Source organism: Ischnura elegans, chromosome 4 (assembly GCF_921293095.1).
Source record: "Ischnura elegans chromosome 4, ioIscEleg1.1, whole genome shotgun sequence".
In the NCBI taxonomy this organism is placed as follows: Eukaryota; Metazoa; Arthropoda; class Insecta; order Odonata; family Coenagrionidae; genus Ischnura; species Ischnura elegans.
In genome coordinates this window covers 119,866,960-119,891,951 of record NC_060249.1, presented here as the reverse complement: position 1 = coordinate 119,891,951, position 24,992 = coordinate 119,866,960, and the positions used below count along the sequence as shown (strand labels likewise).

General features: G+C 38.0%; 1 protein-coding gene across 1 annotated transcript in view; it reads right to left on the bottom strand.

The window, feature by feature from the left end:
- Positions 1 to 152: 152 nt before the first annotated feature.
- The window catches only part of LOC124157965 (HEAT repeat-containing protein 5B), a 79,721-nt gene continuing 54,881 nt past the window's right edge, over positions 153 to 24,992 (bottom strand). The window contains exons 27-36 of the mRNA XM_046533088.1: positions 24,302 to 24,541; positions 21,788 to 21,985; positions 16,901 to 17,132; positions 16,687 to 16,802; positions 15,584 to 15,877; positions 9,507 to 9,707; positions 5,390 to 5,550; positions 3,315 to 3,570; positions 2,824 to 2,969; positions 153 to 838 (exon numbers count right to left, since the gene is read on the bottom strand). Coding sequence (XP_046389044.1) covers positions 647 to 838; positions 2,824 to 2,969; positions 3,315 to 3,570; positions 5,390 to 5,550; positions 9,507 to 9,707; positions 15,584 to 15,877; positions 16,687 to 16,802; positions 16,901 to 17,132; positions 21,788 to 21,985; positions 24,302 to 24,541 — 2,036 coding nt within the window. The 3' untranslated portion in view covers positions 153 to 646. The remainder of the gene's footprint in view (positions 839 to 2,823; positions 2,970 to 3,314; positions 3,571 to 5,389; positions 5,551 to 9,506; positions 9,708 to 15,583; positions 15,878 to 16,686; positions 16,803 to 16,900; positions 17,133 to 21,787; positions 21,986 to 24,301; positions 24,542 to 24,992) is intronic.

Here is a 24,992-nt window from a genome sequence, read left to right as displayed (position 1 = left end):
ATACATATGCCGCCCCTGAGAGTAGATCCCCTGCACCGCCAACAAATGACCCATACATCTCACTTTAGCTTCCACTGACTTCTGTGTCGTTGGAAGTGTACTTGAACCATCAAAATTTTCATCTTGCTCTCATATAAGGTTTTTTTTAACGATTTCATTTACCGTCATTATCGCACACTATAATATTTTATCGAATTTTTATACTGATTTTTGGCTTTATACTGCTTTGTGAATTTACCACAATTTAGGAGCCCTAATAATTACATATACCAGGAATATTACTACGATTTATGAGACATAAATTTGTTGAGCCATAACATACAATGGATCAGTCCCTCCAGCTATTAATAGCACATCAACACACAATAATTGCACATTTTTACCCTGGATCAAAGTCAACATCGGAAAATGCAAAAGTCAAAATGCATCCAAAATATTGCATGCTCATAATGTCTCTTTGTATTAATAACCTAGAACCATCAATAAAGAATCTTGGGGCTGGATAATAAATATTTAACTCCACACGGGTAGAAAAAAAATATATATATGTAGTTTTGTCATTAAATAGTATATACATAGATGATTCTAGAAAATGTAATTGACTATTTCATAGATTTTCCACACACAAAATAGAAATAGTTGCTATTCACGAGGTGAAATTGCTAAAGTCAGTCTTCAGCTGAATTGTGGGCCTAGACGGAAGAGATTGTGTGTTGGAATGAGTTAGAGATTCCTTTCCAATTCCACTGTCCCCACCCTTACTGCTCGGCTTAGATCTGATTGCAGCCTCCAGCTTCTGCCGCAGGTCTCCTCGAAATGACATGAATGATTTAAATTCCTGAAACAATGAAAGCAGATGCATTATGAAAATAATACATTTATGTATTTCCTCATCAACGAAATCCACTACAATACAATAGATAGGCAGTTCATTGATGTTAACAAAGCTTCAAGCTTTAGGACAGAATATTATCCCTGAAAGTTTGTTGACCCTTGGCATATAGCATGGTTATTGACCAAAAAGGCACAGCTGTAGCATTGGGGCTGCAGGGATGCCTTTGATCCAGGATGTCAGCAAATAAGCAATGCCAATGAAACATACAGGTTCTTGACAGACAAGGTGTGAAAAAAGTATGGTAAAATGATCCATCACTTTGTTAACTTTGAATCCAAGAGCGAGAGGCCTTTTTGGTGTCATAAATGTTGCACATTTCATGGGCAATCAACAGGAACAGCTGTACAATAAAGCTGGCCCAATAAATCAAACTCTAATGCTTTTCAATGGGATTTCAATTAAAAGGACTAATTTTCAATTAGAAGGACTAAGGTGAACCCATGGAGGATAACTTTTTGCTACATTTTTCTACATAAAATAATCTTCGGCTTGATAAGAATAAAGTTCTTATCTCATCCCTAGACAATGGAAAGAGCATGGAGCTGGTAATATCATTTATTTACCATACATATTTCAACATACACCATGTACAAGGAAATGAAACCGAAGCCCTTGTGTAGCCCATGTGAAAGACCAAAACAATGGTCGAAATTTGATAGTTTTATTTAACCAATAGTCCATAACCCAATCAGAATTATTAATAGAATATTAATGGTCAAGAACAATTCAACAATGATTTTCTTCCTGATCATGAAAGATCCATAGGAACAAAATGTCTTGAGAGTGTGCCAGGGCAGATCATTGTTTCGGAGGGCAGTTCATTACATGCTTACCACAGTGCCTTGGTGATATACAATGCCTCTCAGGGAAAATCCATCATAGGTCTGATATGTGTAGATACATGGCTTTTAGATATTCATCAATGAATTTCACACTATGTTTGTTCAGCTGGTGAAGTTAAAACTTTCATTGGAGAGCCACCTTAAAGATTGACATCATTTCAATTTTTCCAGAATTTTGGTGGAGGGGTCACCAACCCCTCATCCCCAGCTCCATAATTTTGGATCTTCCCATAATACCTGTTCATGCCATCAATCTTGAGAGGGTAATGGAGTAGTCCACCACTTTATCCCTTACTCTGATAGCTTTGTTTGCACTTGTGAAGTGTAGCCATAGCGGAGGCTAGCGATAAAGGGGAAGCGACAGGGAGTGGTTGCCATCTCCCACCTACTGGAAGTTCATTCAATCCCCCTTGCCATGGTAACAGTCAATCCTTCCAAGGCAGTGTCCAGTGATTTTTGCCACCCTAATCACCTAAAGTAGCAGTTACGTAACAGCTAAGAAATATTTTTGTGCTATGGATGTGATTATTAGAATCCCTCACACTAACTGCAGTTCAATCAGAATTTCATGAGAAAAAATTGCAGATGTACCAGGGATCTAAATAAGACCAATTGAATTTTATTGCACGAATGGCTACTCAGCAACGGCTGGATATGGTACAAATCATAACAAATGGCAAAATCGAATCCACTGATGCCCAGGACACTTGCAATTATCCATTTTTCCTTGTATTAATAATTAGCGAATGATGGGACATCCAGCAGTTATAAGAGGAAATTTTGAAGCCAGAATGAGGGAGTTCAGAGCCCCATGCAGTATGATAGTTCCCATAGAAGAAAGAAGAGGGAGGGGAATCACACTTGCAGTTACCGTTGCATAGGAGCTAAACGATATTTTTGAGCTATGAATGTTCTTATAGTTGAATGAGCACCTGGTGCTAGAATTACGGAATTCCTTCATTTGCAATGAATACAATTAGTGCAATACATATTCATGTAAGGGTAACGAATGCTCTCCGTGTATTATCACGTCCATATGTACAGCGAATACACACACCAGTAAAATAGCAAGAAAGTTAACCTTACCTGGGGGTACTGTGGGCCGATTCTCATTAAATGCTTTAAACACTGCTCGTGAAGCAAACGCCGACAATGATTTGCTTCTTTAAATGCCACTCCTTCCAGAAGACAAGTGATCAATGATGGAATAAGGAGTCCAAACAACTGCCTCTCTGTGAAAAGAATACAGATACATTAGACGTAGAAAAAAAATGCAAAATGGCAACACAAAAGGCTGTTAGGAATATTACTGCTATACTTCAGACTCCTACTGTGCGCGCAATTCGGCCTGTGTTGGACCAAAAGATGTGCATGCGGGGACGTGTGCCCCAGGTTATGCTAACTGAAAAGCGAGGACACCTTTAAAATACCTTGGGTAGAATGAAAGGGCCTCCATGAGGTATGCCATTCAAAGTGTAGATATGTATTGACTCAAAGCAATGGAGAGAAAATGGGTCCTCGGCTAAATTTTTGCATTCAATTATGTCTGCTTATTAAGAATTCGAAATGTGACTTACTATGAGGGTGGACTGCAACAGCCACGGCAGCTTCCAATGCAGCAATGCCTTCAAGGAAAGTTGCCGCATCTTTCTCCTCACTAGCTTGAGCTACATCGTGAGGAGGCCAACCAACTTCTTCTGTCCTCGGTGAGCGAATGCCCTGGCAAACTATTTCCAGTAACGTTGGAGTCAATCCACGCATATACCGAGTTGATACAGTCACATTGGGGTGAGAGAACAGTTTGCTTGTAACTCTCATGCACTCCAAACGGACCTAAAAATGGTTGAGTCACATTAGAAAATGGATATGCATAAGAGTCAAACACAACACGGACAAATTTCAATGGCATTCAAGAGTTTTCCCAGCAAGGAAAAATGCATTGCAAGGTCCAGATCGCAGTTCTCATATGGAGTACGGGAAGAAATTGATGGACAACTTTGTTTCATAAAACACCACATCAAATTTTTCCTTTCATTCCTTCATGAAATAAATTAAATTTCAATGGCATTCAAGAGTTTTCCCAGCAAGGAAAAATGCATTGCAAGTAACAGATTGCAGTTCTCATGTGGAGTAAGGGAAAATTGATGGACAACTTTGTTTCATAAAACACCATATCAAATTTTTCCTTTCATTCCTTCATGAAATAAATTAAGTACATATAAATGCTGTAAGAAGTCTCAAGATATGGTGAAATACGTGTCATTGGTGGAAAAACGATTCTATGAGGCTACTATAATTCGTAGATTAGAAGGAGGGAAAGGAAGTGGCTGCTCAGTCAGCTAATAGGACAGCGTCATGTGATCCCTCCGAACCTTTGGGTTTGCTTATTTCTCGTGACTTGCCCAAATGATTGTCATGGAGGATCCTTTAAGCCAATCACAGCCTGAAACTCAATTTGCCCAACCACTTGATACATTCACAGCTCAGAGTTAGAGGTTGGAACTATTTTACAAAGTCTTTCAAGGGGACACAGTGAAAAAGCTGTTTAAATTCGAAGTGGCACACATCGGTAAACCATTCATTCCAGGGGCACAGCTAGGAATTAATTCTGGGGGGGTTTCGGAGCGACTAATACCGGGGTATGTGGAGGCATGGAATACCCACCAGGATAAGCGGTAAGTGAGAGATTAATAATTTGCAGAATTTTAAGATAGATGGTTCAAAATGGTGAGTTTTTACGGCTTTCTGAGGGATATTTCATTAACCCTTACACTATTCTATTAGTAATATCAATCCAATTTAGTAAAATGGGTTAAACTTCAAATTTCTCTGAGCTCTGGGGGGGTGGGGGTGTTTCATCCCCCAAAACCCCCCCCTCACTGCACCACTGATTCATTCATCGGTAATCATTCTGTAGGTGGTATATAAGATAAGATTTCCCTTCGAATTCATTCATATGCCAATTCTTTATGACATATGATACAAGTAGGGATCGCATAGGTGTGGTGGCTAGAGTGTTGGCTTCCCACCCCGGTGGCGGCAGAGAATTGGTCAGAGACTGCCCAAACCCAGTTTGAATGATGTATGGAGGACATTTCAAGGACAACACTCCGTCCGTCGGATGGGACACCGTGGTCACCTTGGCACCTTTCATACAGAGCAGCCTAATGCCGACGCTGGGTTTCTCTCCACCCTACCTTCCCTACTCCTTCCCCTTGGTACAAATGACCATCCCACACCATATGATACAAAAAGAGGGCATCCTGTAACTTAAAAATTTGACATGATTGATAAACACTGAGGTTATTTTCTTGTGCAGAGGCCAAAAGTTAGTCAAAAAACGAGTCTCAGATCTACGGTAACAAATTGGTTGTTCCCCAGTCTAATTGCAATTTTCAAATATTTTCACCAGTTCTAATTTAAAATAATACCAAACCATCATTAAATTTGCACCAAATGACACAATTTTCACTCTAAAAGATATTTTCAATTGTAATTATGCAAATAAAGCATACAATTGAAACATTTTTAAACGTACATTTTCTTGCAAATGAAAACAAGCCTTTGCCATCCAAACAAACAAAGAGAAAAGATGGCGATGGGGAAAAATAAAAACAACAAATTGAGCATTGTGCAGAACTCATTTACTCACCCCCGGGTCGTTCCCTTTCAATCCACTTTTGAGCAAATCGGTGGCGCGGTTGCAAAGAACGGGAGCCGCAGCCACTTGTGGCGGAGATTTCAAAGCAATTGTGGAGAATGCCGTCAGGAGCACAGACAAGTATTCATGATCTTTGTTCTTGTCAGGCAACCCTGTTTGAGATAAAAGAAAAAATACACTTGTCCATCAACACAATACCTCATTTTTCCAGTAAAATAAGCACACCAACTATTTTAAATACATTTTATAGATGAATAGTAATTTAATATTTTGAGCTGTTGCACTTTTATGGTGCCAAGAACAGAATCCAATATCGTGTAAATAAATGAATACAATATCAATGCATAGTTGTTGGCATAGTTAACTGCTGTTACCAGTGCTTTAGTTGGGCCGGTACAGCATAACCCCTAAAATCCAAACTCGTTATAAGCGTACCGGTTAAACTACACTTTTTAATTCTGTAAAAAATAGTCCTACTGTAAATTGTCCAATAAATTTCAGACAGAAAAATCGGAAATGAATATTTACTTGTTCAGAGTTATCTCATGGCACATCTTGGAACTAATATAAGAGTTGGAGTTTGACATTTCAATCTCGGCCAGATGAATAATACGTGTCCAGCTGTTGGCAAATTTTGGTGAGTACCGCCTAAATTTTTTTCCCGACTACAGCACTGGCTGTTACAGGTTTTTTTACCATGAATTTTCAAACACTCATATCTTTCAAAGATGATGATTAACTCCAATTAAATGAGGTTCAGTTTAACCATACCAGATTCAAAAAAACAAAAATACAGGAAGACTTAAATAGATCACCGCTGGCTATGAAATAGAGGGCATCATCATCACTGTCAGTGGTCAACAGATTGGTTTGATGCAGCGCTCCACTCAATGCTCCTATCAGATAATATTTTAACTTCTACGTTGTAACACCTAATTTTGAGTTGTTTTGTTTTGGATTTTGGTGTGACGATTGATAGGAGGAGGACAATGGACCGGGCAATAATGAGCAGCAGAGGTGGAGTGAGGCAATTGTTGTGGTTGTTGACGGCGCGGGATGGAGTGTAAGGGGAGTTGGATTGTAATATCTGTGGCGTACGGTTGTCTCTTTGCTCCCGAGTTTGTTTTTAAAGTGCCATAAAAATATTTGTAAGTGATTGAAGAGAAAATAAAAAAAAACGTTACAACGTATTTCTACTCTTTCACATCCTTCTTGGCCTGTTCCATACATTTTCTTCATGGTCTTCCTTTACACTTCTTGCCAAACATTTGTACCATTTGTACTGTCTTCATCAGGCTGTCATGCCTCAGGAAATGTCCAATTATGTATGTATGTTGCTTGATTATCTTATCAAGGTTTTCATGAGGCTTCTCCAACTCTAACTTGGTCAATTTATTTGTTCCTCATCATTTTTCTTTACCACCACATTTAATATGACTTCGCCCTTGATTTGTCTGCTGCTGTCATTTTCCATGTCTCACTTCCATAGTGAGCCATACTTCAAATGTAAGTTCTAAATATTTTTTTTCCTTTCTTACCCTTAAATCTAAGTTCCAACTGTAAGTAGATGCTTTTTTTTTGTGGATTGCTCTTTTACTGGGCTATTCCAATGATAATTTCTTTCTTGCTTTTTCCATTGATTATTATTTTGCTTCCCAAATAACAGCATTCATTCACCTGTTTCAGTTCTTGATTCCACATTTTCATATTAATTTTGACTGGCTATTTTCTGGAGTATAAATGTCTAATAAAATAATCTATAAAAATTAATACATATCTTAAGTTTTTTTGTGCTAATGACTTTCAGATAACCTAGTATGTACCAGGCTATATCCCTGTAACTCGAGCCATTTCATAAAATTAAGGTGGTTGCTTGCTTGAAGCAACCCTTCCTTGTAAACACGAAAAGTAAAAAAAGTAAAAAAGACATCCTAACTCAAGGTAAAAACTTTTAATAAATCTTCTTAAGAGCTCTTGACTGTATTCCTTATCTACCTTTTCAATTTCCAGAGGGGTGCCCAAGGAATGTGATGTTCCAAAAACCACATTTTGCTGCCCAGTCAAGTGCAAAAAATACGAAATGTAGGCTGTTTCACAGCTCAATATCTTAGTTAATACTGAACCAATTTTAAAATTGTTTCTGGTACCTGCAAGCTTACATGACTTCCATAACCACCAAGTTGGTACCATGAACTTGAATTTTAATTTTAATAAAGAAATCCAATTGTTTAATTTAATTACCGATAATTAAAGATAGGAGGCCAATGAGCAGAGTTTGCCAACTCTGACCCAAGCCTCCATCAATAACTATTACGTAACGTGTTGAGTCAACAAAGGTATATGAAATGTATAGCATTACCTAACCACTAATTAGCATCACATACATTTAAGACAAGATTGCAATAATAAAAGAAATTTATAATGATCGTAATTTGAAATTTCCCACAAACCTGCCATAAAACCATTGGGTTAAGCACACTTGCGTAATAATAATTTATGCCATAAACCCCTTCTCAAAATAGGTCTGATTGCAATTTTGAAATGAAAAGGATAATTTCGATAATTATAAAGATTTCACCAGGAAATCAAAACAATGGAAGATCGCAGCCAAAGAAGATGGGATAACCTTTTGATGGCAGATTACTGCTGGTGCTTAAAACGAGACTGTTTTAACAAAGTGCAATCAAGAAAATCGCGCAAAAGAAGCTTCCGAAGTGTTGAGTGACGTTTTTACGTCTTTTTCTTCTTTAAAGTGTTTTATTTCAGTAAAAAATGTTACTATTTGTATTCAATGGTATTGTAAAACTATTGTGATTGTAGGTGATATAACATTCCCATAAATAAATTAAGTTTTTATATTTTGTGGGTTTTATCATTTATGCAATTATCCCATATCATCATATTGAACATTTTTTTACATAAGTAACATGTCTTTATCTTGAAAACTAGAGCTGATAGGAAAAAACTAATATCATATTTGGATTCGGCACCCCTATTATACTTGAAATCAGCTTTAAAAGCTCCGGCACCAATAGCACTGTTGACCTGTGTAATTTTAAAATTGCCAAACTACTTGTACAAGCATGGTGCTGGAATATAGGATACAATGAAGTTAGTAGCTTTTAAAATCTCTAGGCAACGATTGACTCTGCCTCACAACACCTCTTCTCCGCTATTCACGTAGACACCACACCAAACTCCCAACCCAAACACAAAGGGTTCCAATCCTCAAAATGACTCATTTTATGAATTAGATGGATGAGGCAGATACTTTGTGGAGATACATTATGAGATATGAAGTGAAACACTTCGCACTTTGAAAGATGTTATTACTAATGACCATGTTTTTCCCCCTCCATTCTCTGATCCTTGACCTCCCTCAGCTAATGGGGGAAAAAACCCTCCGAGCACCTGAAAATAGTCACCATCCCCCCCTCCCCTACCTCACCCCAGACCAACGGTCAGTTTAAAATTTCCCAACCCTCCTCTCCACCCCACCTTCCACCCCCAATTTCTCAAATGTTTGCGAGTGTGCATATTTGTACATATATTGGTACGGTTAATTTCTTGGTTTAGTCTTGATAATGCTGCAGTGCAGCGACACATGTAGTTTAATAAATTTTATGTGGAAAGTGCAAAGTGTTTCACTTCATATCTGATGACTCATTTTTTCACAGAAAATTTTATCTCTACAGTTCTCAAATTTACTGAATCAAAAGATAGAAAGACAAGTATCCATAATGCAGGAATATGTTATGAAGAAGAACATACAAAAAATCTAAGGTAATGAGAATTAACGTAAACCTAAGATAAAATTCACCTTGGAAGAAGATGGCTAGGTGGTGTAACTGTGTGTAGCTTACCTGACAGGAAATCGGGAGTTTGAATCCTGGCTAAGCCAAATGATTTTGCTGACAAACCGAAAATTATCACTGAATTTGAAGAAAATATTTTAACAGGCAATACTGGGTTAATTCTGTAACCATTGGAACCATTTCACAATATAACATTTTTAACGATAACATGATATGTATTCTCATCCAGATAAAAACTCATTATGTTCACACGAAAGCACGCCATGCGATAGGAGACAGAGTTGAGAGAGTACCTGCAGTGGAAATGAGGTCGAGAACTTTGGCCAGTGCACTCTGCAGCAGACGGCTCCACTCTTTGGCTGACTTGGGATCCTGCGCATAAGGATCACAGCACAGGAATTCCAAACACTGCAAGCACGCTTGAGATGTTTCTCCTCCTCTGCCCAGGACACCAGTGCACAAATACAGAATGGTGGGAAGCACAGCAACAGCACCTGCGCAAAGGAAGAACATTCGACATACCATTGACACTCCAGCAACTTACGAATACATGAATAGGTTAACATGCTAAGGGGCATCCATCGTATTTCCCTACAGTTGAAACAACAACAACAACACCGTAATATTACATATAATCTCAATACCATAGGACATCTCACCTTAACACGTTGCGTACCGGGGTAAGCTAATGTTTAGAATATAACTTTACCCTATCAAATGTTATGATGCATCAATTCATTATGAATAATGAACAACAACTGAAAACGTACTAATGAATACGTATTGTACGCTTTAAAATTGTTTAGGTTGACACACCTAAATGACGAGAATCTTCGTCATCCGTCCGGAACGTTCGGGAAAAATATGACAAGAATTCTTGCCATCTGTACGCAACGTGTTATTAAATCATTCATGATAACAGTTGCCAGAATATGGAACTCACTACCGATAGAACTAAGAAATTTTCCATCAATACATGTATTTAAGACTAAAGTGTATAAGTTATTTCATGATAGTTCATGGCAATTCCCAGTGTAACCAGCCATGCTGACATGATTGATTACTGATGTAATGAGGGGAGAATATACATGTTTTACATTCATGATATAATTTTCTATTTGTGTTACGTTTTTCTGTTAGACCTGAACACTTTCCTCTGAATAATAGTGATATTGTTTCCAATGTATTTAAAATGTCTGGAAATTTTTTGAGGCTAGATATCAGAATATCCGCATTTGGGATGGAATTTTATGTAACATATATGGTTGTATACGTTTATATTTTTTTCTCCTTCGTTTTTTTTTCATTTTTTGTATTTACTGAGCCTTGCTGTCGTGTTTTTTTTTCTTTGTACTTTTGCCAAATGCTTTTCACTGAATAGTTGTGCTCTTGTAAAATATCTCATGGGCCCAAAAGGCCCACGGTAATAAATTAATTGAATAGAATTGAATATTTTAATTCAGTCTTTCCCAAATACAGCAGGGTTGAAAGTGAGGTAAAATGAAGTTTGTACTATTTAGAATATAAGGGCAGGAAACAAATAAATTAAGCTCCGTAATTAGAGGAAAAGTATGGTATGGTACTTGGAGAAGGTGACCGAAGGCTACTGTCTGTAAAAAAAAGCAAGATATCCGAGTTTGAGGAGCTCTAGCTTCTAAACGAAGCAATCAATTTCAATGCAACAAAAATCATACGAAAGAGAATTTATGCAATACGTGGATCATACTCATTAAATGTCAGCAGTATTTTCAATATCTTTTGATATTTATTTTTATTTTGAGCTCTGGTTGTCGCCTTTGTCGCCTGTCTGGTTGTCCCACGACCGAGCTGCCGGAATGTGCATAGAAACATCTAGATAAATAATAAGTAATATTGACATTATTATTGTTGTTTAATACACATTTTATATGTACTTGCATTATTAACATTCTACAGAAGGCAACAGTACCAATCAATTTTCAATTGACCCACTGGTTTCGAAGTTAGCAGAGGTTTGCGTTGTTTACAACAACTCCGTTAATTTCAGTGGTATAAACAATTTGTTTTCAGCAAACTGCCAATAATAGATGTGGCTTCTTTATATCAAAATTTCAAGTTATAGGAACGAAAACGGGGATGGGGATACGGGAATGCCAAGTTCTCAAAGTTGGGCATCTTGATTTTACACGCAAAAATCGGGTACTTTTTTGAGAAAAAATGAAGTACAGGAAATGCCATTGAGCCGAAGATTTTTTGAAATACATGGTTCAACGTAGAAATAAATTCTCTTTTGTATGCTTTTTGTTGCATTGAAATTGATCGCTTCGTTTAGACGCTAGAGCTCCTCAAACTCGGGTATCTTGCTTTTTTTAAAGACAGTAGGTCATTTGTGCCATGAGGGATAAGTAGGGAAGGGAGAGAAACCTGAAGTTGGCATCAGTCCACTCTAAACAAAAGACAGCGAAGGGACCACATCTTAATGTCCCATCCAATGGACGGAGTGCTGCACTTGGAATTCCCTACTCAAAGCACCCAAGGAACTGTGCAGTCTCTGAAAAATCTCCGCCAATCTCCAAATGAAATTTTTGAAAAAATTTTCTTTCAAGAAGAGTGATATTAGTATATAACATATGATGAAAATAAAAATATTTTTTCTGAGCAACTAATGTTAAAAACTAGTAACTGTTGCTATAATTTTCTTAAAATTTTGGTTTCATAACCCTTTTTGCATTACAAATTTAACAATCACTGCTTGCCCCCCTCTAGTTTTGATCCTAGGTATGCCCTTGATTCGAACCCAGACCCACAGAGTGGGAAGCCAACACTCTAGGCACCACACTAACCTAAACCCTCAAGCGGAAAAAACTAGTCCATAAATCTTCAATAGACTTCGAAATAAAAGTAAAACATAGCATTGGACCTCAATATGAAAAAGTAGCAAAGTCAATGGCAGCATCATTCACTGTCATATGACACCATTGACACAGATTTTCTATTTTCTTGAGCATATGCAGAAAAGAAAGTACACAGCGTTGATCCCACAAGTAATTTGGATAGCCCTAGGTTTTTAAGTGTCTTCGAATGCAGTATATGTGAGAGTTCAAGTGAACTTGTAGTTGCCAGATAAAACAATCACCAATTCAAGAGCTATGCAATGAGCTGCAAAACACAATAACATAATTTGATGGATAATTTTTTTTATTTTTGTAGTTTGTTTAAAAGAGCTGTCACATCAGTAAAGCTCGATCACGAAACAGATTTCAGTTGCAATAAATTTGCCTTCCTAAAATACAAAACGAGAGGAAGTATTATTTACAGAATCGTCAAGTGCACAAATAAGTATGCTTGAAACCTGCAAGGCTTAACAGAGAGTTCATTAAGAATGAGTATTATATTGAAGGAAAAAGATCAAATTATGATATGATGTTCCTACTCAACTCCATCAGATTGAGAATATGTACATGACTTGGGCTGACCGAACTGATCAGAGTGGCTGTTAATACGATCTAGGAATAAAATGAGTTATTTATCTGCCTTGGTGTTAAATACAACAATTGCAAACATTTACACCCTGTACAAGGAAAATAATTCACCTGCAGTGACTGAACTTGGCACAACAAAGCTCCTCTAAGATTTTTTGTTCAGCACAACTCAAACAAGGAAAGGAAAATTCTTCAATGGAAGGTCACATTAGAAACCATGCACTTTTTCAAATAAAGACGTTGTCAGCCTCAGGGGCAGTACCACCTGCCAACATGAAGTTGCAGATTTGAGCAAGTGTGATTTGGATTTTCTCATCTAGGGCATGAGTATTGGATGGCATCATTGTTGCATTTTGAGACCACTGGTGATAAAGGCCCAATGAGGGTGTGGTTGAGGTTGATGAAAATAGACGAATAAATAAATAAACCAAGTTTATCAAAGACTGTAGGAAGAGAAATTGTGCAGATAGAGAGCAGAAAAATCATTTCTGCAAATTAAAGCACTTACGTCAAAATTGGACCACTATCACATAAAGAATAGAGTAAAATGTAGGTATTAAATTCCCATTAAGGTAGCATGTACTTCATATTTCAAGTTATCAATGGCAGCCTAATACATTTCAATAGCTAAAAATACACAAATTCATTTGATACAAGCATCATTTCCACAGTGGCCTCATGTTTAGCATCTCACAGAGGTACAAGCTTACCACTAAGATGTGAGTTTATTTAAACTTCATGCGACTCATTTCAGGTGGGTTAAGAGGGAAAGGATTAAGAACCAGAACCAAGAACTGAATTAGAACCAATAAAATATGGGAACCGACTTGGTTCTTAATTACAATAAAACCTCTAGGTAGTGAACCTCTTTAGATCATAAATCTCCATACTTCAGACCACCCCTACAGTCCCGTCAGTTTTACATGTAAATTTATAGGCAAACCTCTTTGTAGTGAACCTCTTCAAAACTCCACTTATAATACCAAAGAGATACCCCCAAGACAGCCTAACTACCTACGCAAATCGTATCAAGACAACTAGAGACCATTAATGCAGCCGCGATTACCTATGTACATGGAATGACATTTTCAACGATATATGTTTCACCTGTATTTTTTTTCTTATACACCTTTATTATGTTGTGATTTTCACGTTAATCATTAGTTGTGGACATTCTGTTCCATATGAGAGCATACCTAACAGTAAATAAGAAAAAAGGTATCCAACTATCCTAATCATTTTATATGACTGTAGAATTAAGAGAGATCACATTGTTGTCTCTCGAATCATGTGATAGTGCTCGCTTTCTGTAATTACAGTGGAACTTGGTTAGTACGTTCCTTGTTAGTACGTTTTCCTCCTTAGTACGACGATTTCTCTCGGTCCCGGTACCATCGGAAAAAAATACAGGCAAAAGTATTTGGTTAGTACGTTTGAAAAAATTGCGCTTTCTTGTTAGTACGCTCAATTGCTAGCCGTGACGCAACCCGCAATTTGTTCTCCAGTATCTTCTTAAGGGTCGTAAGCTCCGAATTCATGATTTAATTTATTATTACTAGCCATTAACATTCTTTCATTCATTCTACATATCTATCTTCGACCGAGATTTATCCAAATGCATTTCTCAATTCTTATGACGTGATGAATTTATCAGGAATGTCTGACTATGCAAAACTGCAGCCAATGAGAAGCCCCAATTTTCCCCACCCCGAGCTCCTCACCTTCTGTTGCCCCTGGAGTGCCCACTGTGCACAAATTTAACGAGTGGGCAATTGTTGCTATTACACGAGTTATCATGATGAAGAAATGAGCCTTATCCATTTCCCACTTTATCTAAAGCAGTACTGCACGTACTTCATAAACTCTATGTCAATGCTACGGGGTACGTGCGTATTTGACTACTGCTGTGGGAGCAGACAATGCTCTGGATCTGCACGCGAAGCTTAGCTTAAAAATACTTGATCTTGGCACGAAAGCAGATGACATTAAACAAATTTTCAACGTAAATTTCAACTGTATAATATAAAATCTTCTTGCAATTACGTCGTATTCTAATAATCTTGCGTGTTATTATTCGATATATCGATCAATATGGCTTTATTCCAGAAGCGAATGTGTACGGCTGTTGCCGTAATTTAAGGTTAATATAATTTTGTCCAATTTCTATGATGTTTAAATACAACCAGTTGACATACTCAGGTTTGTTGTTATATTCTCCGAGTATGCTGTGACAAAAAAGAAATGACTTAGCATTACTTGTCCTCTTTCTATAAATACATATAGGATAAATCACGGGAGAAAGACGCCGTTTTCATGTAATTGTCTTCGGGAAATCTATGAAACATTGTGATTTTTATTCACATAGTATTGTTTTTCAATGTAGTGCCCATTTTCTTTATTTTAAAGGTGAAAAGAGTTCAGGAAGGCGATCCTACGAGAACTACCGATATTAATTGTAACTATGACGAATTTTCCACAGATTGCAATTACCCCGACTGCTATTTTTTACTTTCCTCGTTAGCACGTTTTCCTGGTTAGTACGTTCATTTTTTGTTGTCCCTTCAGAAACGTACTAAACAAGTTCCACTGTATTAAATAATACATACATGTTCACTAATGCATGCATGTTTATTTAAACACATAAATATAATGGTTTAAAAGACAGTAGTGCCTCCATTTCTTAAGGATATGAAAAAATGGTGACTATCACTGAAACCTCTCTAAAGTGAACCTCCATACATCAAATTGCCCAAATTTTGGTCCCCTCCATTACAATGTAAAGAGGTTTTATTGTATCATTTATCCTAAGCAATAGTCAAACACTCAATTGCCCAAATTTTGGTCCCCTCCATTACGATGTAAAGAGGTTTTACTGTATCATTTATCCTAAGCAACAGTCAAACACTCACCTTGGTGCGAGCAGAGGCGTGGGACTTGGCGCATGGCGTTGAGAGCATTTGACACAGGGTGCGCTTCTAGTCCCGCACCCACCACACCACTGCCAGGAGAGGAGTGGGGAGTGGTGGGGGGCGGGACGTCAGGGGAGTTGGGGGCCAGGTGCGGGTGGTAGCGCAAGAGCAGGCAGAGACACACTTCGAGGAGCGCAAAGGCGAGAGACTGCCCCGGAGCGATTTTAACCTCACCATCAACGTCAGGGGGTAAGCCAACAATCTCCTCCCGTGTTTGATTGGCCGGGGAGATTTCTATGCAATGGGAAACAAGAGTAAACATCAGCACAATACAGGAAATGCACAGCAATACAACTTACATATTTCTCGTCCCATCCTAGATATAGTTAAGGATGACGAACGCAATCAAAAAACTGAACAGATTCACAGATTTCACAATATAATAATATTAAGTGGTTATAAACCAGGGATGAAAATTCAAACTATTTAACTGGGTGGTAAGTTAAGAAGAAAAGTGAAGTGCAATATAATTTTTTTTATTTATATAAATATTCAAAATGTAAGCTAGCAACTTCAAGCAATATAGCTAAGCATTATTCATGTAAAGCACACTTTCAAGTTTAAAAACAAATAAAAAATGTAAAAAGGTATAACTTGTTAGAAGTTCACCAAAATAATTGCGGCAGTAAAGTTTATTTGAATAAGCAAGCATTAGTCTGCAACATTTTATAAGAGGGGCTGTGTAGCAATGACAAAATCGAAAAGAAAAAAATGCCAAGAATAGCATACCATTTATGATTTAATTGCTAAATTCTCATATTATCTTTTACAGAAAATTGATTGAAAAAATTTAATATTTGAAGGATTAGGCTTCATTCTGCAACAAAAACCAATGAAACAGCTGTATTTTTTCAATTTTTAAGAGCAAATAAAATTATTCCGCCAAGAAATATTCTGTTTTCCCTACTGATTCCCACTGAAAATATTCCAGATAGAGATACCCAAATATTCTCGTACCTTAATTAGACATGTCCTTTAATTTTTGTTAATGATTGAATGAGTTAGGATAGAAGCTTTATATGTAGTAAAGAGGCAACATTTACCTTTCAAAACCTTCCTCTTATACATTTCCTGAGCTTCAAGTCCAGCTTTCAGTACACTAGTCAACACTTCCATGGCTAATGCATGAACTTCTGGCCACTCTCGAGTCAGGACAAGCCTGTTTGAAGAGAAAGGAGAAAATATTACAGCATGAAATCAGAGAAGACTGGTTGATTATCTCATCAGCATTATGTGCACCATAAAGTAATTACTAGCCTGTGTAAAACGTTGCAAAGTTCAACAGCAAGTGACTTGTCTGGAACTATAAGTTGGCTGGATTGCTGATTGGCTGCAGGCTGAGGACTAGAATCAGTGGTATTGAGGGGAATAAGGAAGGAGCGGCCTGATGGTGATGACAACAGTGTTTGCAGGGCATGGAGACACATCATCACAGATTCCTTTGGCTCGGACGAAGCACGTGGGCCGCAAAGAGACTCCATGCAGATGCCTGACAGAAAATGTTGACGAGAAAAATTACAACCCAGCCATGGATTCATCACTATCACCATGGAGAGGCGATACCTATCATTACAAGTTAAAGCAAGTACATTAAGTTAAGAGTTGTAGATAGCTAGAGAATTGTATGCAATTAATTGGCCATAAAATGGAATGCATGGTCATCGAAGGCCCACTAAGATTCACTCATGCCACCACTTGACCTTGATACAATATGTTCATTCCCTCACTGCCAAACAAATCCCTAAGCAAATGGAAAATTTCTGTTTCTGTGAGATAAGGTGAGTATTTTTTGACCAGCAGTGAATACAATGTCTTCAGGAAAGGGGGGGGAGGGTGGAGCTAGATATTTTTGACTAGTTGGCATGGCTCGTACAGAGAGAGGCCCTCCACGCAGTGGGCTTTGCAGAGGGGATCTCTCGTCCAACGATCAATAAGAGAAATGTTAAGCGGGACAGACATTTACACCTCTCTACAGTACGCTTATCTCAATCACCAGTTTCAACCATGGGTGAATAGGAAGGGTTAAAAATATTTTGAGGACATCTGTTGGTAAAGAAGGGATTGCCATTTTCTAGACAAAAACTACTGCAAGGCTCCTGTGATTGCAGCAACCAGTTATTTTACTCAAAAACAAGACAAACTCCTAAGAACTTTCACTTTGGAAAATGGCAACTGAATAAAATTTTTTAAGCAACATGCCGATTCTCAATTTGGAAAATGAGAAAATGCAGATTAAACAAGTCTGTAGAATTTCCCTTCCTCATGGCTGAAGCTTGTTGAATAAAAAAAGTAACATGTGTCTGCTGCTACAACTATTTCTTACAGCTTTTTACATTGAGCCTTGAATTCCCAGTACCAAGGTAATTTTTCACATTACCATACTTACTGGCTGGGTGGTTATATTTTTACTACCCTTCAGGCCCCTGCACATTAAACTTTGCATTCCCTGTACCAAGAAAATTTGCCAAAGCCATCCCACACATCACTATATCCACCGGCAGGGTGGCTGCTATCAACTCAACATTTGTAATGGTCTATATTTTGGATATATCTCCAAGCATTTTGTAAACTATAAATGAGGATTAAACAGAATAAGTAGGGGCACCGAATTTTCGCGAACCGCAAAACTCGAATTATAACGCGAAATTCACTTGGTTCCGCAAAATTTCGCGTTAAACACTTTTTCTCCGAATTTGGCGCGATATTTTCTACCATTACCGATAAAAAATACCCCGTCACTTCAAGGTCTATTTAAAAACCGGTATCAAGAAGGGATCGCATAAAGTCGGTGCTTTGCAACCGGCTCGGAACTGTGGCGAGGATTTGAATTTGGCGCCCAAAGCTGAAATTGTCTGCGGCGTATTCATGGCCAAAAAGTGAAAAAAATGCATACATAACCTTCCGATTACATGGCATCCATGTTTTTCCTTTTGAGAGTTGCTTGCTAACTCGCGCATTTAAGGGTTCATCAGTTTGTCGCTCTCGCCAACATTGTAACATTCTGAAGCCGCGGCCATGGAAGAAGGAGGAGGATATTATCTCCTCCTTCTTCCATGGCCGCGGCCACGTAGGCCGCTTTCAAACAAGCTGACTTTTTGTCTGCCACCATCCACAGCACGTTGACGTTCTCTCAATTGACTATAGGTCTCTATGGATGTCTGCAAACGAGTCGAATCCCGCCGTTGACGGCACGGCACCCATTTCAACCCGGCCCGGCGATGCGCGGTCTACGGGGGTTGCGGTCCGTTGAACGCAATGTAGACTACGCTATTTTGAGGCCGCTTTCTGACAAAACTACCTTTTGCCGGCCGCCGTTCACGTGAAATTCAGGCGGTTTTCTGACGAGACGACTCTCTGCAACGTGCCGTTCCGTGGACGGCGCCCGCGGAAAATCGTTTCGTCTGAGAGTGGTCATAAGATTGATTAATGTATATAAACAGTAATTCTTCGGCATACGAGCAAAATGCATTTCGAGAGCCTATTCGTAATTTGATAAACCTATGCAAGGCTTCGAAAAGGGTGGTTATCCTGCAAAATGCAACACCGCATTACATTTTGCGTTAATTCATGGCCGCTCAGTTTATCCAGTGTCGCTGTACCGGTGTGTTGAGTAGTTTATTGTTGAGGTTATAAGAACTGTGACAGTGAAGCATGCAAATAAGTTGTCAATTAAAGCAACAATTTAAGCTATCTTCATCACAGAATGTATTTTGATCTGACTTACAAGTTACAACAAAAAACCTGGTGAAAGAACCAGTGGCTGCCAGATGTAATGAGACATATTGGTCAATCATGCATTCTTAACAACGTGTTATTTAACTTTTTTACTTGGCAAATAAAATTATGGAGACATTTTTTTACAGGGCTTTCCTGCTGATTAACATCTTTCGTGAAATTATTTTCATTCACTTCTTGTGGTTTTTCATTTAAATTTTCCTTTAATTCAGATAATTAGAGTTCATCCTTGGAACTGAGTATTGAGAACCGGTGGGGGAAAACCAGACCGGTATCTTTTGAGAACCGAAAAAATTTAAGAACCCACTCAACCTTAATTTATTGATTTCCTTTACCCTAGTCAGCAATGCACAGTTTGGAAAACAATATGAATCTTCTCTTAATAGTCTCAAAAAATCTGCGCAACTTTCGATGTGTGAGGTCCTGAAGCAAATAAGCCGAAAGACTAATATGAAATTGTCATTCCTTGTATACAGTGACCCAGGGAGGAACATTATTACAGCCATGGGAAGATTATTAAAGGAAGATTAACACAAGGTGTATATTGACAACTGATGTGAAGGTCTTAAGCACAATTGTAGCTTATGTCCTCATATTATCATTAACAGAAACTCAAGAACTTATTGGCTATTCTGCTTTGAAGGATTCTGTTAGATCAGTTCAGGAAGAAGGAAAAGAATTTTCAGTACTTCCACTAATTCTTGCCCCTTAAAATGATTTTCCCCATTTTGTAGAAAATAGTGAGAAAACCCTGTGGATACCTGTGGCAAATGTAGATGTAGAAAGAGACTTTTCCATGTATGGAAATATAAATATAAGAACCTCTGAACTTCCAAAAAATGCAGAATTAAAGTCAAGTTTGACCAATGGATCTCAATTCCAGTAAAAGAAGGATTCTGCCAATTTTAAATTCCAGAGTGTGAATAATTTCAGATGGCATATTCCAAAAAAACTTTTATAGATAGAAGCAACCCATTAGTAGATAAATACATATTTGTGAGTGTTGATTGTATATTTTGTGTAAGACCTTTAAGACTTTTGTTATCAATGTGTTAAGTGAAAACTACATTTTTTTACATCATGCAGGCCAATGAGACAGTGAAATTTAGACCAATCAAAAATATTCCCCGTCTGTACAACTCCCACATTTCTCTTGCGCTATGAGGTTGAAATATGTACATACATAGCAAAGAGTGTTTATGGTAAGAGTATCTAACAAATGCTTTACTTATTCCTTTAGAATTTGCTTTGACCCTTCTTTATCAAGGTTTTTACTGTTAAAAATATATTTAATATGATAATAAGCATTTTTATTGTTAAAATTATTGTTCTGGGGATAAAAAAAGGAATATTTATGACGACTGAATTTTTATGACGAAACTGTATTTTTTGTGACAAAATTGAAATTTTATGATGAAATTTTAAACCGAAATTGACAGATTTTTATGACGAAATTCACAATTTTTATTCACCGATAATCTTTGCCTCTAAGAATAAGTTGCATGAATCATTTCATGTCTCTAATACGACCCTTTACCATTTTTAACTGAGAAATACCAAAATATGTTTTACACTATTGGAGTATTAATTTGCAATTTTTACACTATTCGGGTATGATTTTTATGTCGCCTTCTCTAATTTTTCTTTGGCTTTTTTTTTCTCGACCACTTTTCAGAGTTGTTAGTTATCATTCATGTGCCACACAATGTTCATAAAACTTCAAATCTCCAGAGATAGATTTTGAGTAGTGCAAACCTAAACTCACTTCAATTCCTCTTCTATTAAGTCTGGAAAGTAAGAGGAATGGGCATTTAACGTTGATGCCACGGGTACTGTCGCACGACATCACCAAATATACACATACCAAGTCACGAAATAAAAATATTTACAGAAGAAAATGGTAAATTAGGCGACTAGCTTTCATCTACATCTACATAATACCATAGAGTAAGTATATACTTACTCTATGATAATACCCTGCAAGCCACCTAAAAGGTGTGTTCGGACACAAGCCGTTCACACGTAAAAAGGAAGTGCTCTAAGGAAATTGCGACTAGCATTTGTTTAAGTTCTTTATGGGTCGGGGGAAAAACGAATTCCCATATCAATCCATTCGGCAAAACATCTCTCTTAATTTATCGCTTCAGTCGGACCTGGAAATATTTCTAACCCTTTCGTTGGATTAGGGTGAAGACAGCCTTAGAAATGGGATGGAGATGGCATTTAAACCACTAAGATAACCCTACTTTTCTATGAAGAAACTAAAAAAAATTGAAATTTTGAAAAGCTCTGGAAAACCTTCCATATTTTAGATACTTCCACATTTAGATTTTGGAATTGTTGATTTTTACTGTATTATAACTGTTAAGGAAAAATAATGTGATATGAGGATGGTCACATTTAACTCACCAAACAGCAAGTGGAAATGCTCCGATTCAATCTTCTTGCCCTTCCCAGAGATGTTCTTCTCCTCTTTAGTTGCCTCGAGGCCAAGGGCAGCCGCATGAAGGATCGGAGGCCAGCACGCAGAGTAGTGCATTCGGGATGCCTCTGCCGTATCACTCGTGTAAAATGACCCACCGTCATGAGGTAGCTGGCTGCCAAACTCTGAGAGAATCACAATAAACAACTTTGTACATCATCACAGCTCTCAAATTCATTTGCTTTCATTCCTCTGACAATTGCATTGGACACTTGATGGTTAAAATCCTGGAGGCTATTTATCCCTAACAAATACAGGTCGGCCTGTTTCCTTTCCTCCAAGTGATGAGAGATGAATGAAGAGAAATGTTGATTTTGAAAGAACAGAAACATTATAAAAAGATGAATCATGGCATGGTGCAATAAAACATAGAAAACACACAGATGAGAATACTGGGCCTCTCCCATTCAAATTCATCCATACCCCTATGAAAAGCATGAAGTCACCAAGTAAGATATTTCTAAAGAAAATAAATGTTCTAGCTGCATATGAATGATAACAAATTGGTCACTCTTGACTCTTTAAGATAATTTTTCACGAATGAAAGCCATCTTGGAAAAAATAAATGTATACAAAGATTAACCTAATTACCTAATGCAAAGCTAAAAAACAAGCTAGCTGCCGTAATCTTTTCAAAAGGTTACATATCCTTCCCCTTCCTTGTATATATATTTATTATGCTGTGATGTTAATTAGAGAATTTAAACAAAAGTTGTGCCTTACCATGAATAACGATATTCATGATTATCATACAAGAAGTAGAAATGAGCTCGCAGTGAGGCAACAAAATCTTTCTCTCTTCAGTAGAGGGCCTATCAATATGAGTATTAAAATTTATAATAAATTACCTAAATTAATCAAAGACGAAACCAGACCTGGCCTTTTTAAAGCAAAATTAAAAAAATATCTTTTAGATCATTGCTACTATTCAATTGACGAATTCTTTGAGGATGCCTCGCAATTAATGTAATATATATATGTATTATAATATATTGTGAGTTTCTTTGTACTTTTGATTTGCTTTTTATGTTTTCTTGACGGGTCCTATATATGTATATTCATATCTTTTCTGTGACCAATAAAATATTATTATTATTATTATAACCCTTAACCAGACGGGAATAGACATATGAAGCTGTGTGTGCAGCTTCTACCTCAAAGAAAATTTCTACCACGTCCACAACTTGCAGAGTAGCTTCAGACCAATCAAGGACAATCACTTACCACAGGTATGATTCACATGTAACCAATAAAACAACCGACAGCCACATAGAACCAATAGAAAAAAAATTTCATCACTTTGACCTGAATGCACCCAAAGGCTGCAACAGTAAAGAAACAGCTTCACTCAATCTATGTGACAATGACTAAAAAAGGCTCACCTGAGAACAGTACACTCTCGATTATCCTAGAGGGCTAATTGATGATGGGGAGAGAAGACGGCACGAATAATCGGAAAACACGGACAACCCAAACTTTCACTTTAATGTCTTGCAATGTTCATAATTTACACAAAACAAACAATATATTATTATTCATGTCGTTATTCTGTTATTTTAGAGTGCTTCCCGGACTCAATAAGAGCTTTCTTTGCCACTTCGCAATCTTTTTAGTGGCGATAACAAGGTTGTACTCGTATTATTAATGCTCCATGTAAGGCCTGGTTTCGAAACCCACACATCCGTGGCTGTGTGATCACGGATACACAGAAAAGGTTTGCACGGCTGTTTTAAAACCACTGCTCGACATCAGAAACTACACTGTCAGGCACCACGCCACATAGTCGCATTCAGCACAAGTTGCCCAGGTTGCAACTGCTGTGGGACACGTATCCGTGATCACGTGCATCCGTGATCGCGCACTGCGTGGCTAATGAAAACAGGAACACGGTGCTCCCGTGAATACAGCTAATGCGCGATCCCTTCTGTTTTACGAAGGGGATTCTAACGGAAATAATAAGCCCGGTGTATCCTTGCATTAATGCAGTAATTCCAATGATTTTGCATCCGATTTTATTTTTTTATAATGACCGCGGAATATAATTCACAGTGTCCGGCAATATCTGATGGAAATGTTATCCATGAGAATAAACTAAAATGGTAACCTTCCACACAATGTTATTTACTAAAGTACCGACCCGGTTTCGACATGTAGTGTCATTATCGAAACCGGGTTGGTACTTTAGTAAACAAATTGGGTGGAAGGTTACCATTTTAGTTTATTCTCACCACGGAATATATTGAGTGATAGTGAAAATCATGCATGTATAATCCGCAACACGGATATACTGCAGCCGGATAATCGGGAGTCTGCTGTATTACCATAAGCGTGTCAAAAGCATTACGGCGAAGACAGCCCTAAAGATGGGCTGGAGATGGCATTGGCACCTTCATGCCATTGCCAAATGGCATTAAGCAGGCAGGCAAGAGAAAGAGACTCACCAGGAGGGAGTGAGAGCAGGGCATGGTCTCGCAGGCTGGCCATCCAGTGTTCCAAGAGGGCACCCAGCTCAGGCTGCACCAGTGCCAGCAACCCTTCGCCCCCAGCGCCCTTCACCGCCACTATGTACACCTCCGCCCACGCCTTGAGGATTGAAAGCTTCTCCAGAGTGCCCATGCTCTCGTTGTACAGAATGACATTGGCGGCTGAGGCTGCTGCCCGCTTGGAGCCTGCATTGTCGGCTGTGAGGAGATGAGATAAAACATCAACACGTTAATTTCCCAAGGGACTGCTTAATAGGGTGGTTTTCTACTATTTTTTCATTGCCTAAATCGAAATATTATTACTCCTGGAGTACGTATATCACGCTTTTAGATTTTTCAATGGCCATATCTACTTTTCACGATTAAATGAAGAGTGAAAATTTTCAAGAGCGCGAAGACGCGTTGGCTAAGTATGAATGCTGGGAAAAGCCCGTGTGATGTCATTCTGGTTTCCGATGTCGCCGTGTGAGGTGACCTTGGGGCGAGGCTTTGAGTGCTGATATGATGCAGGCTGCTAGCAGGTAGCAGAGTACCCTGCTAGCAGGTAGCACTTGGCTTAAATAAGGACTATTAATACCCCGTCATACAAAGAAAACTTTCTGACCTTAGGCAATTTTAATAAGTGTTTATTAAGACATGTTTCCCTGAG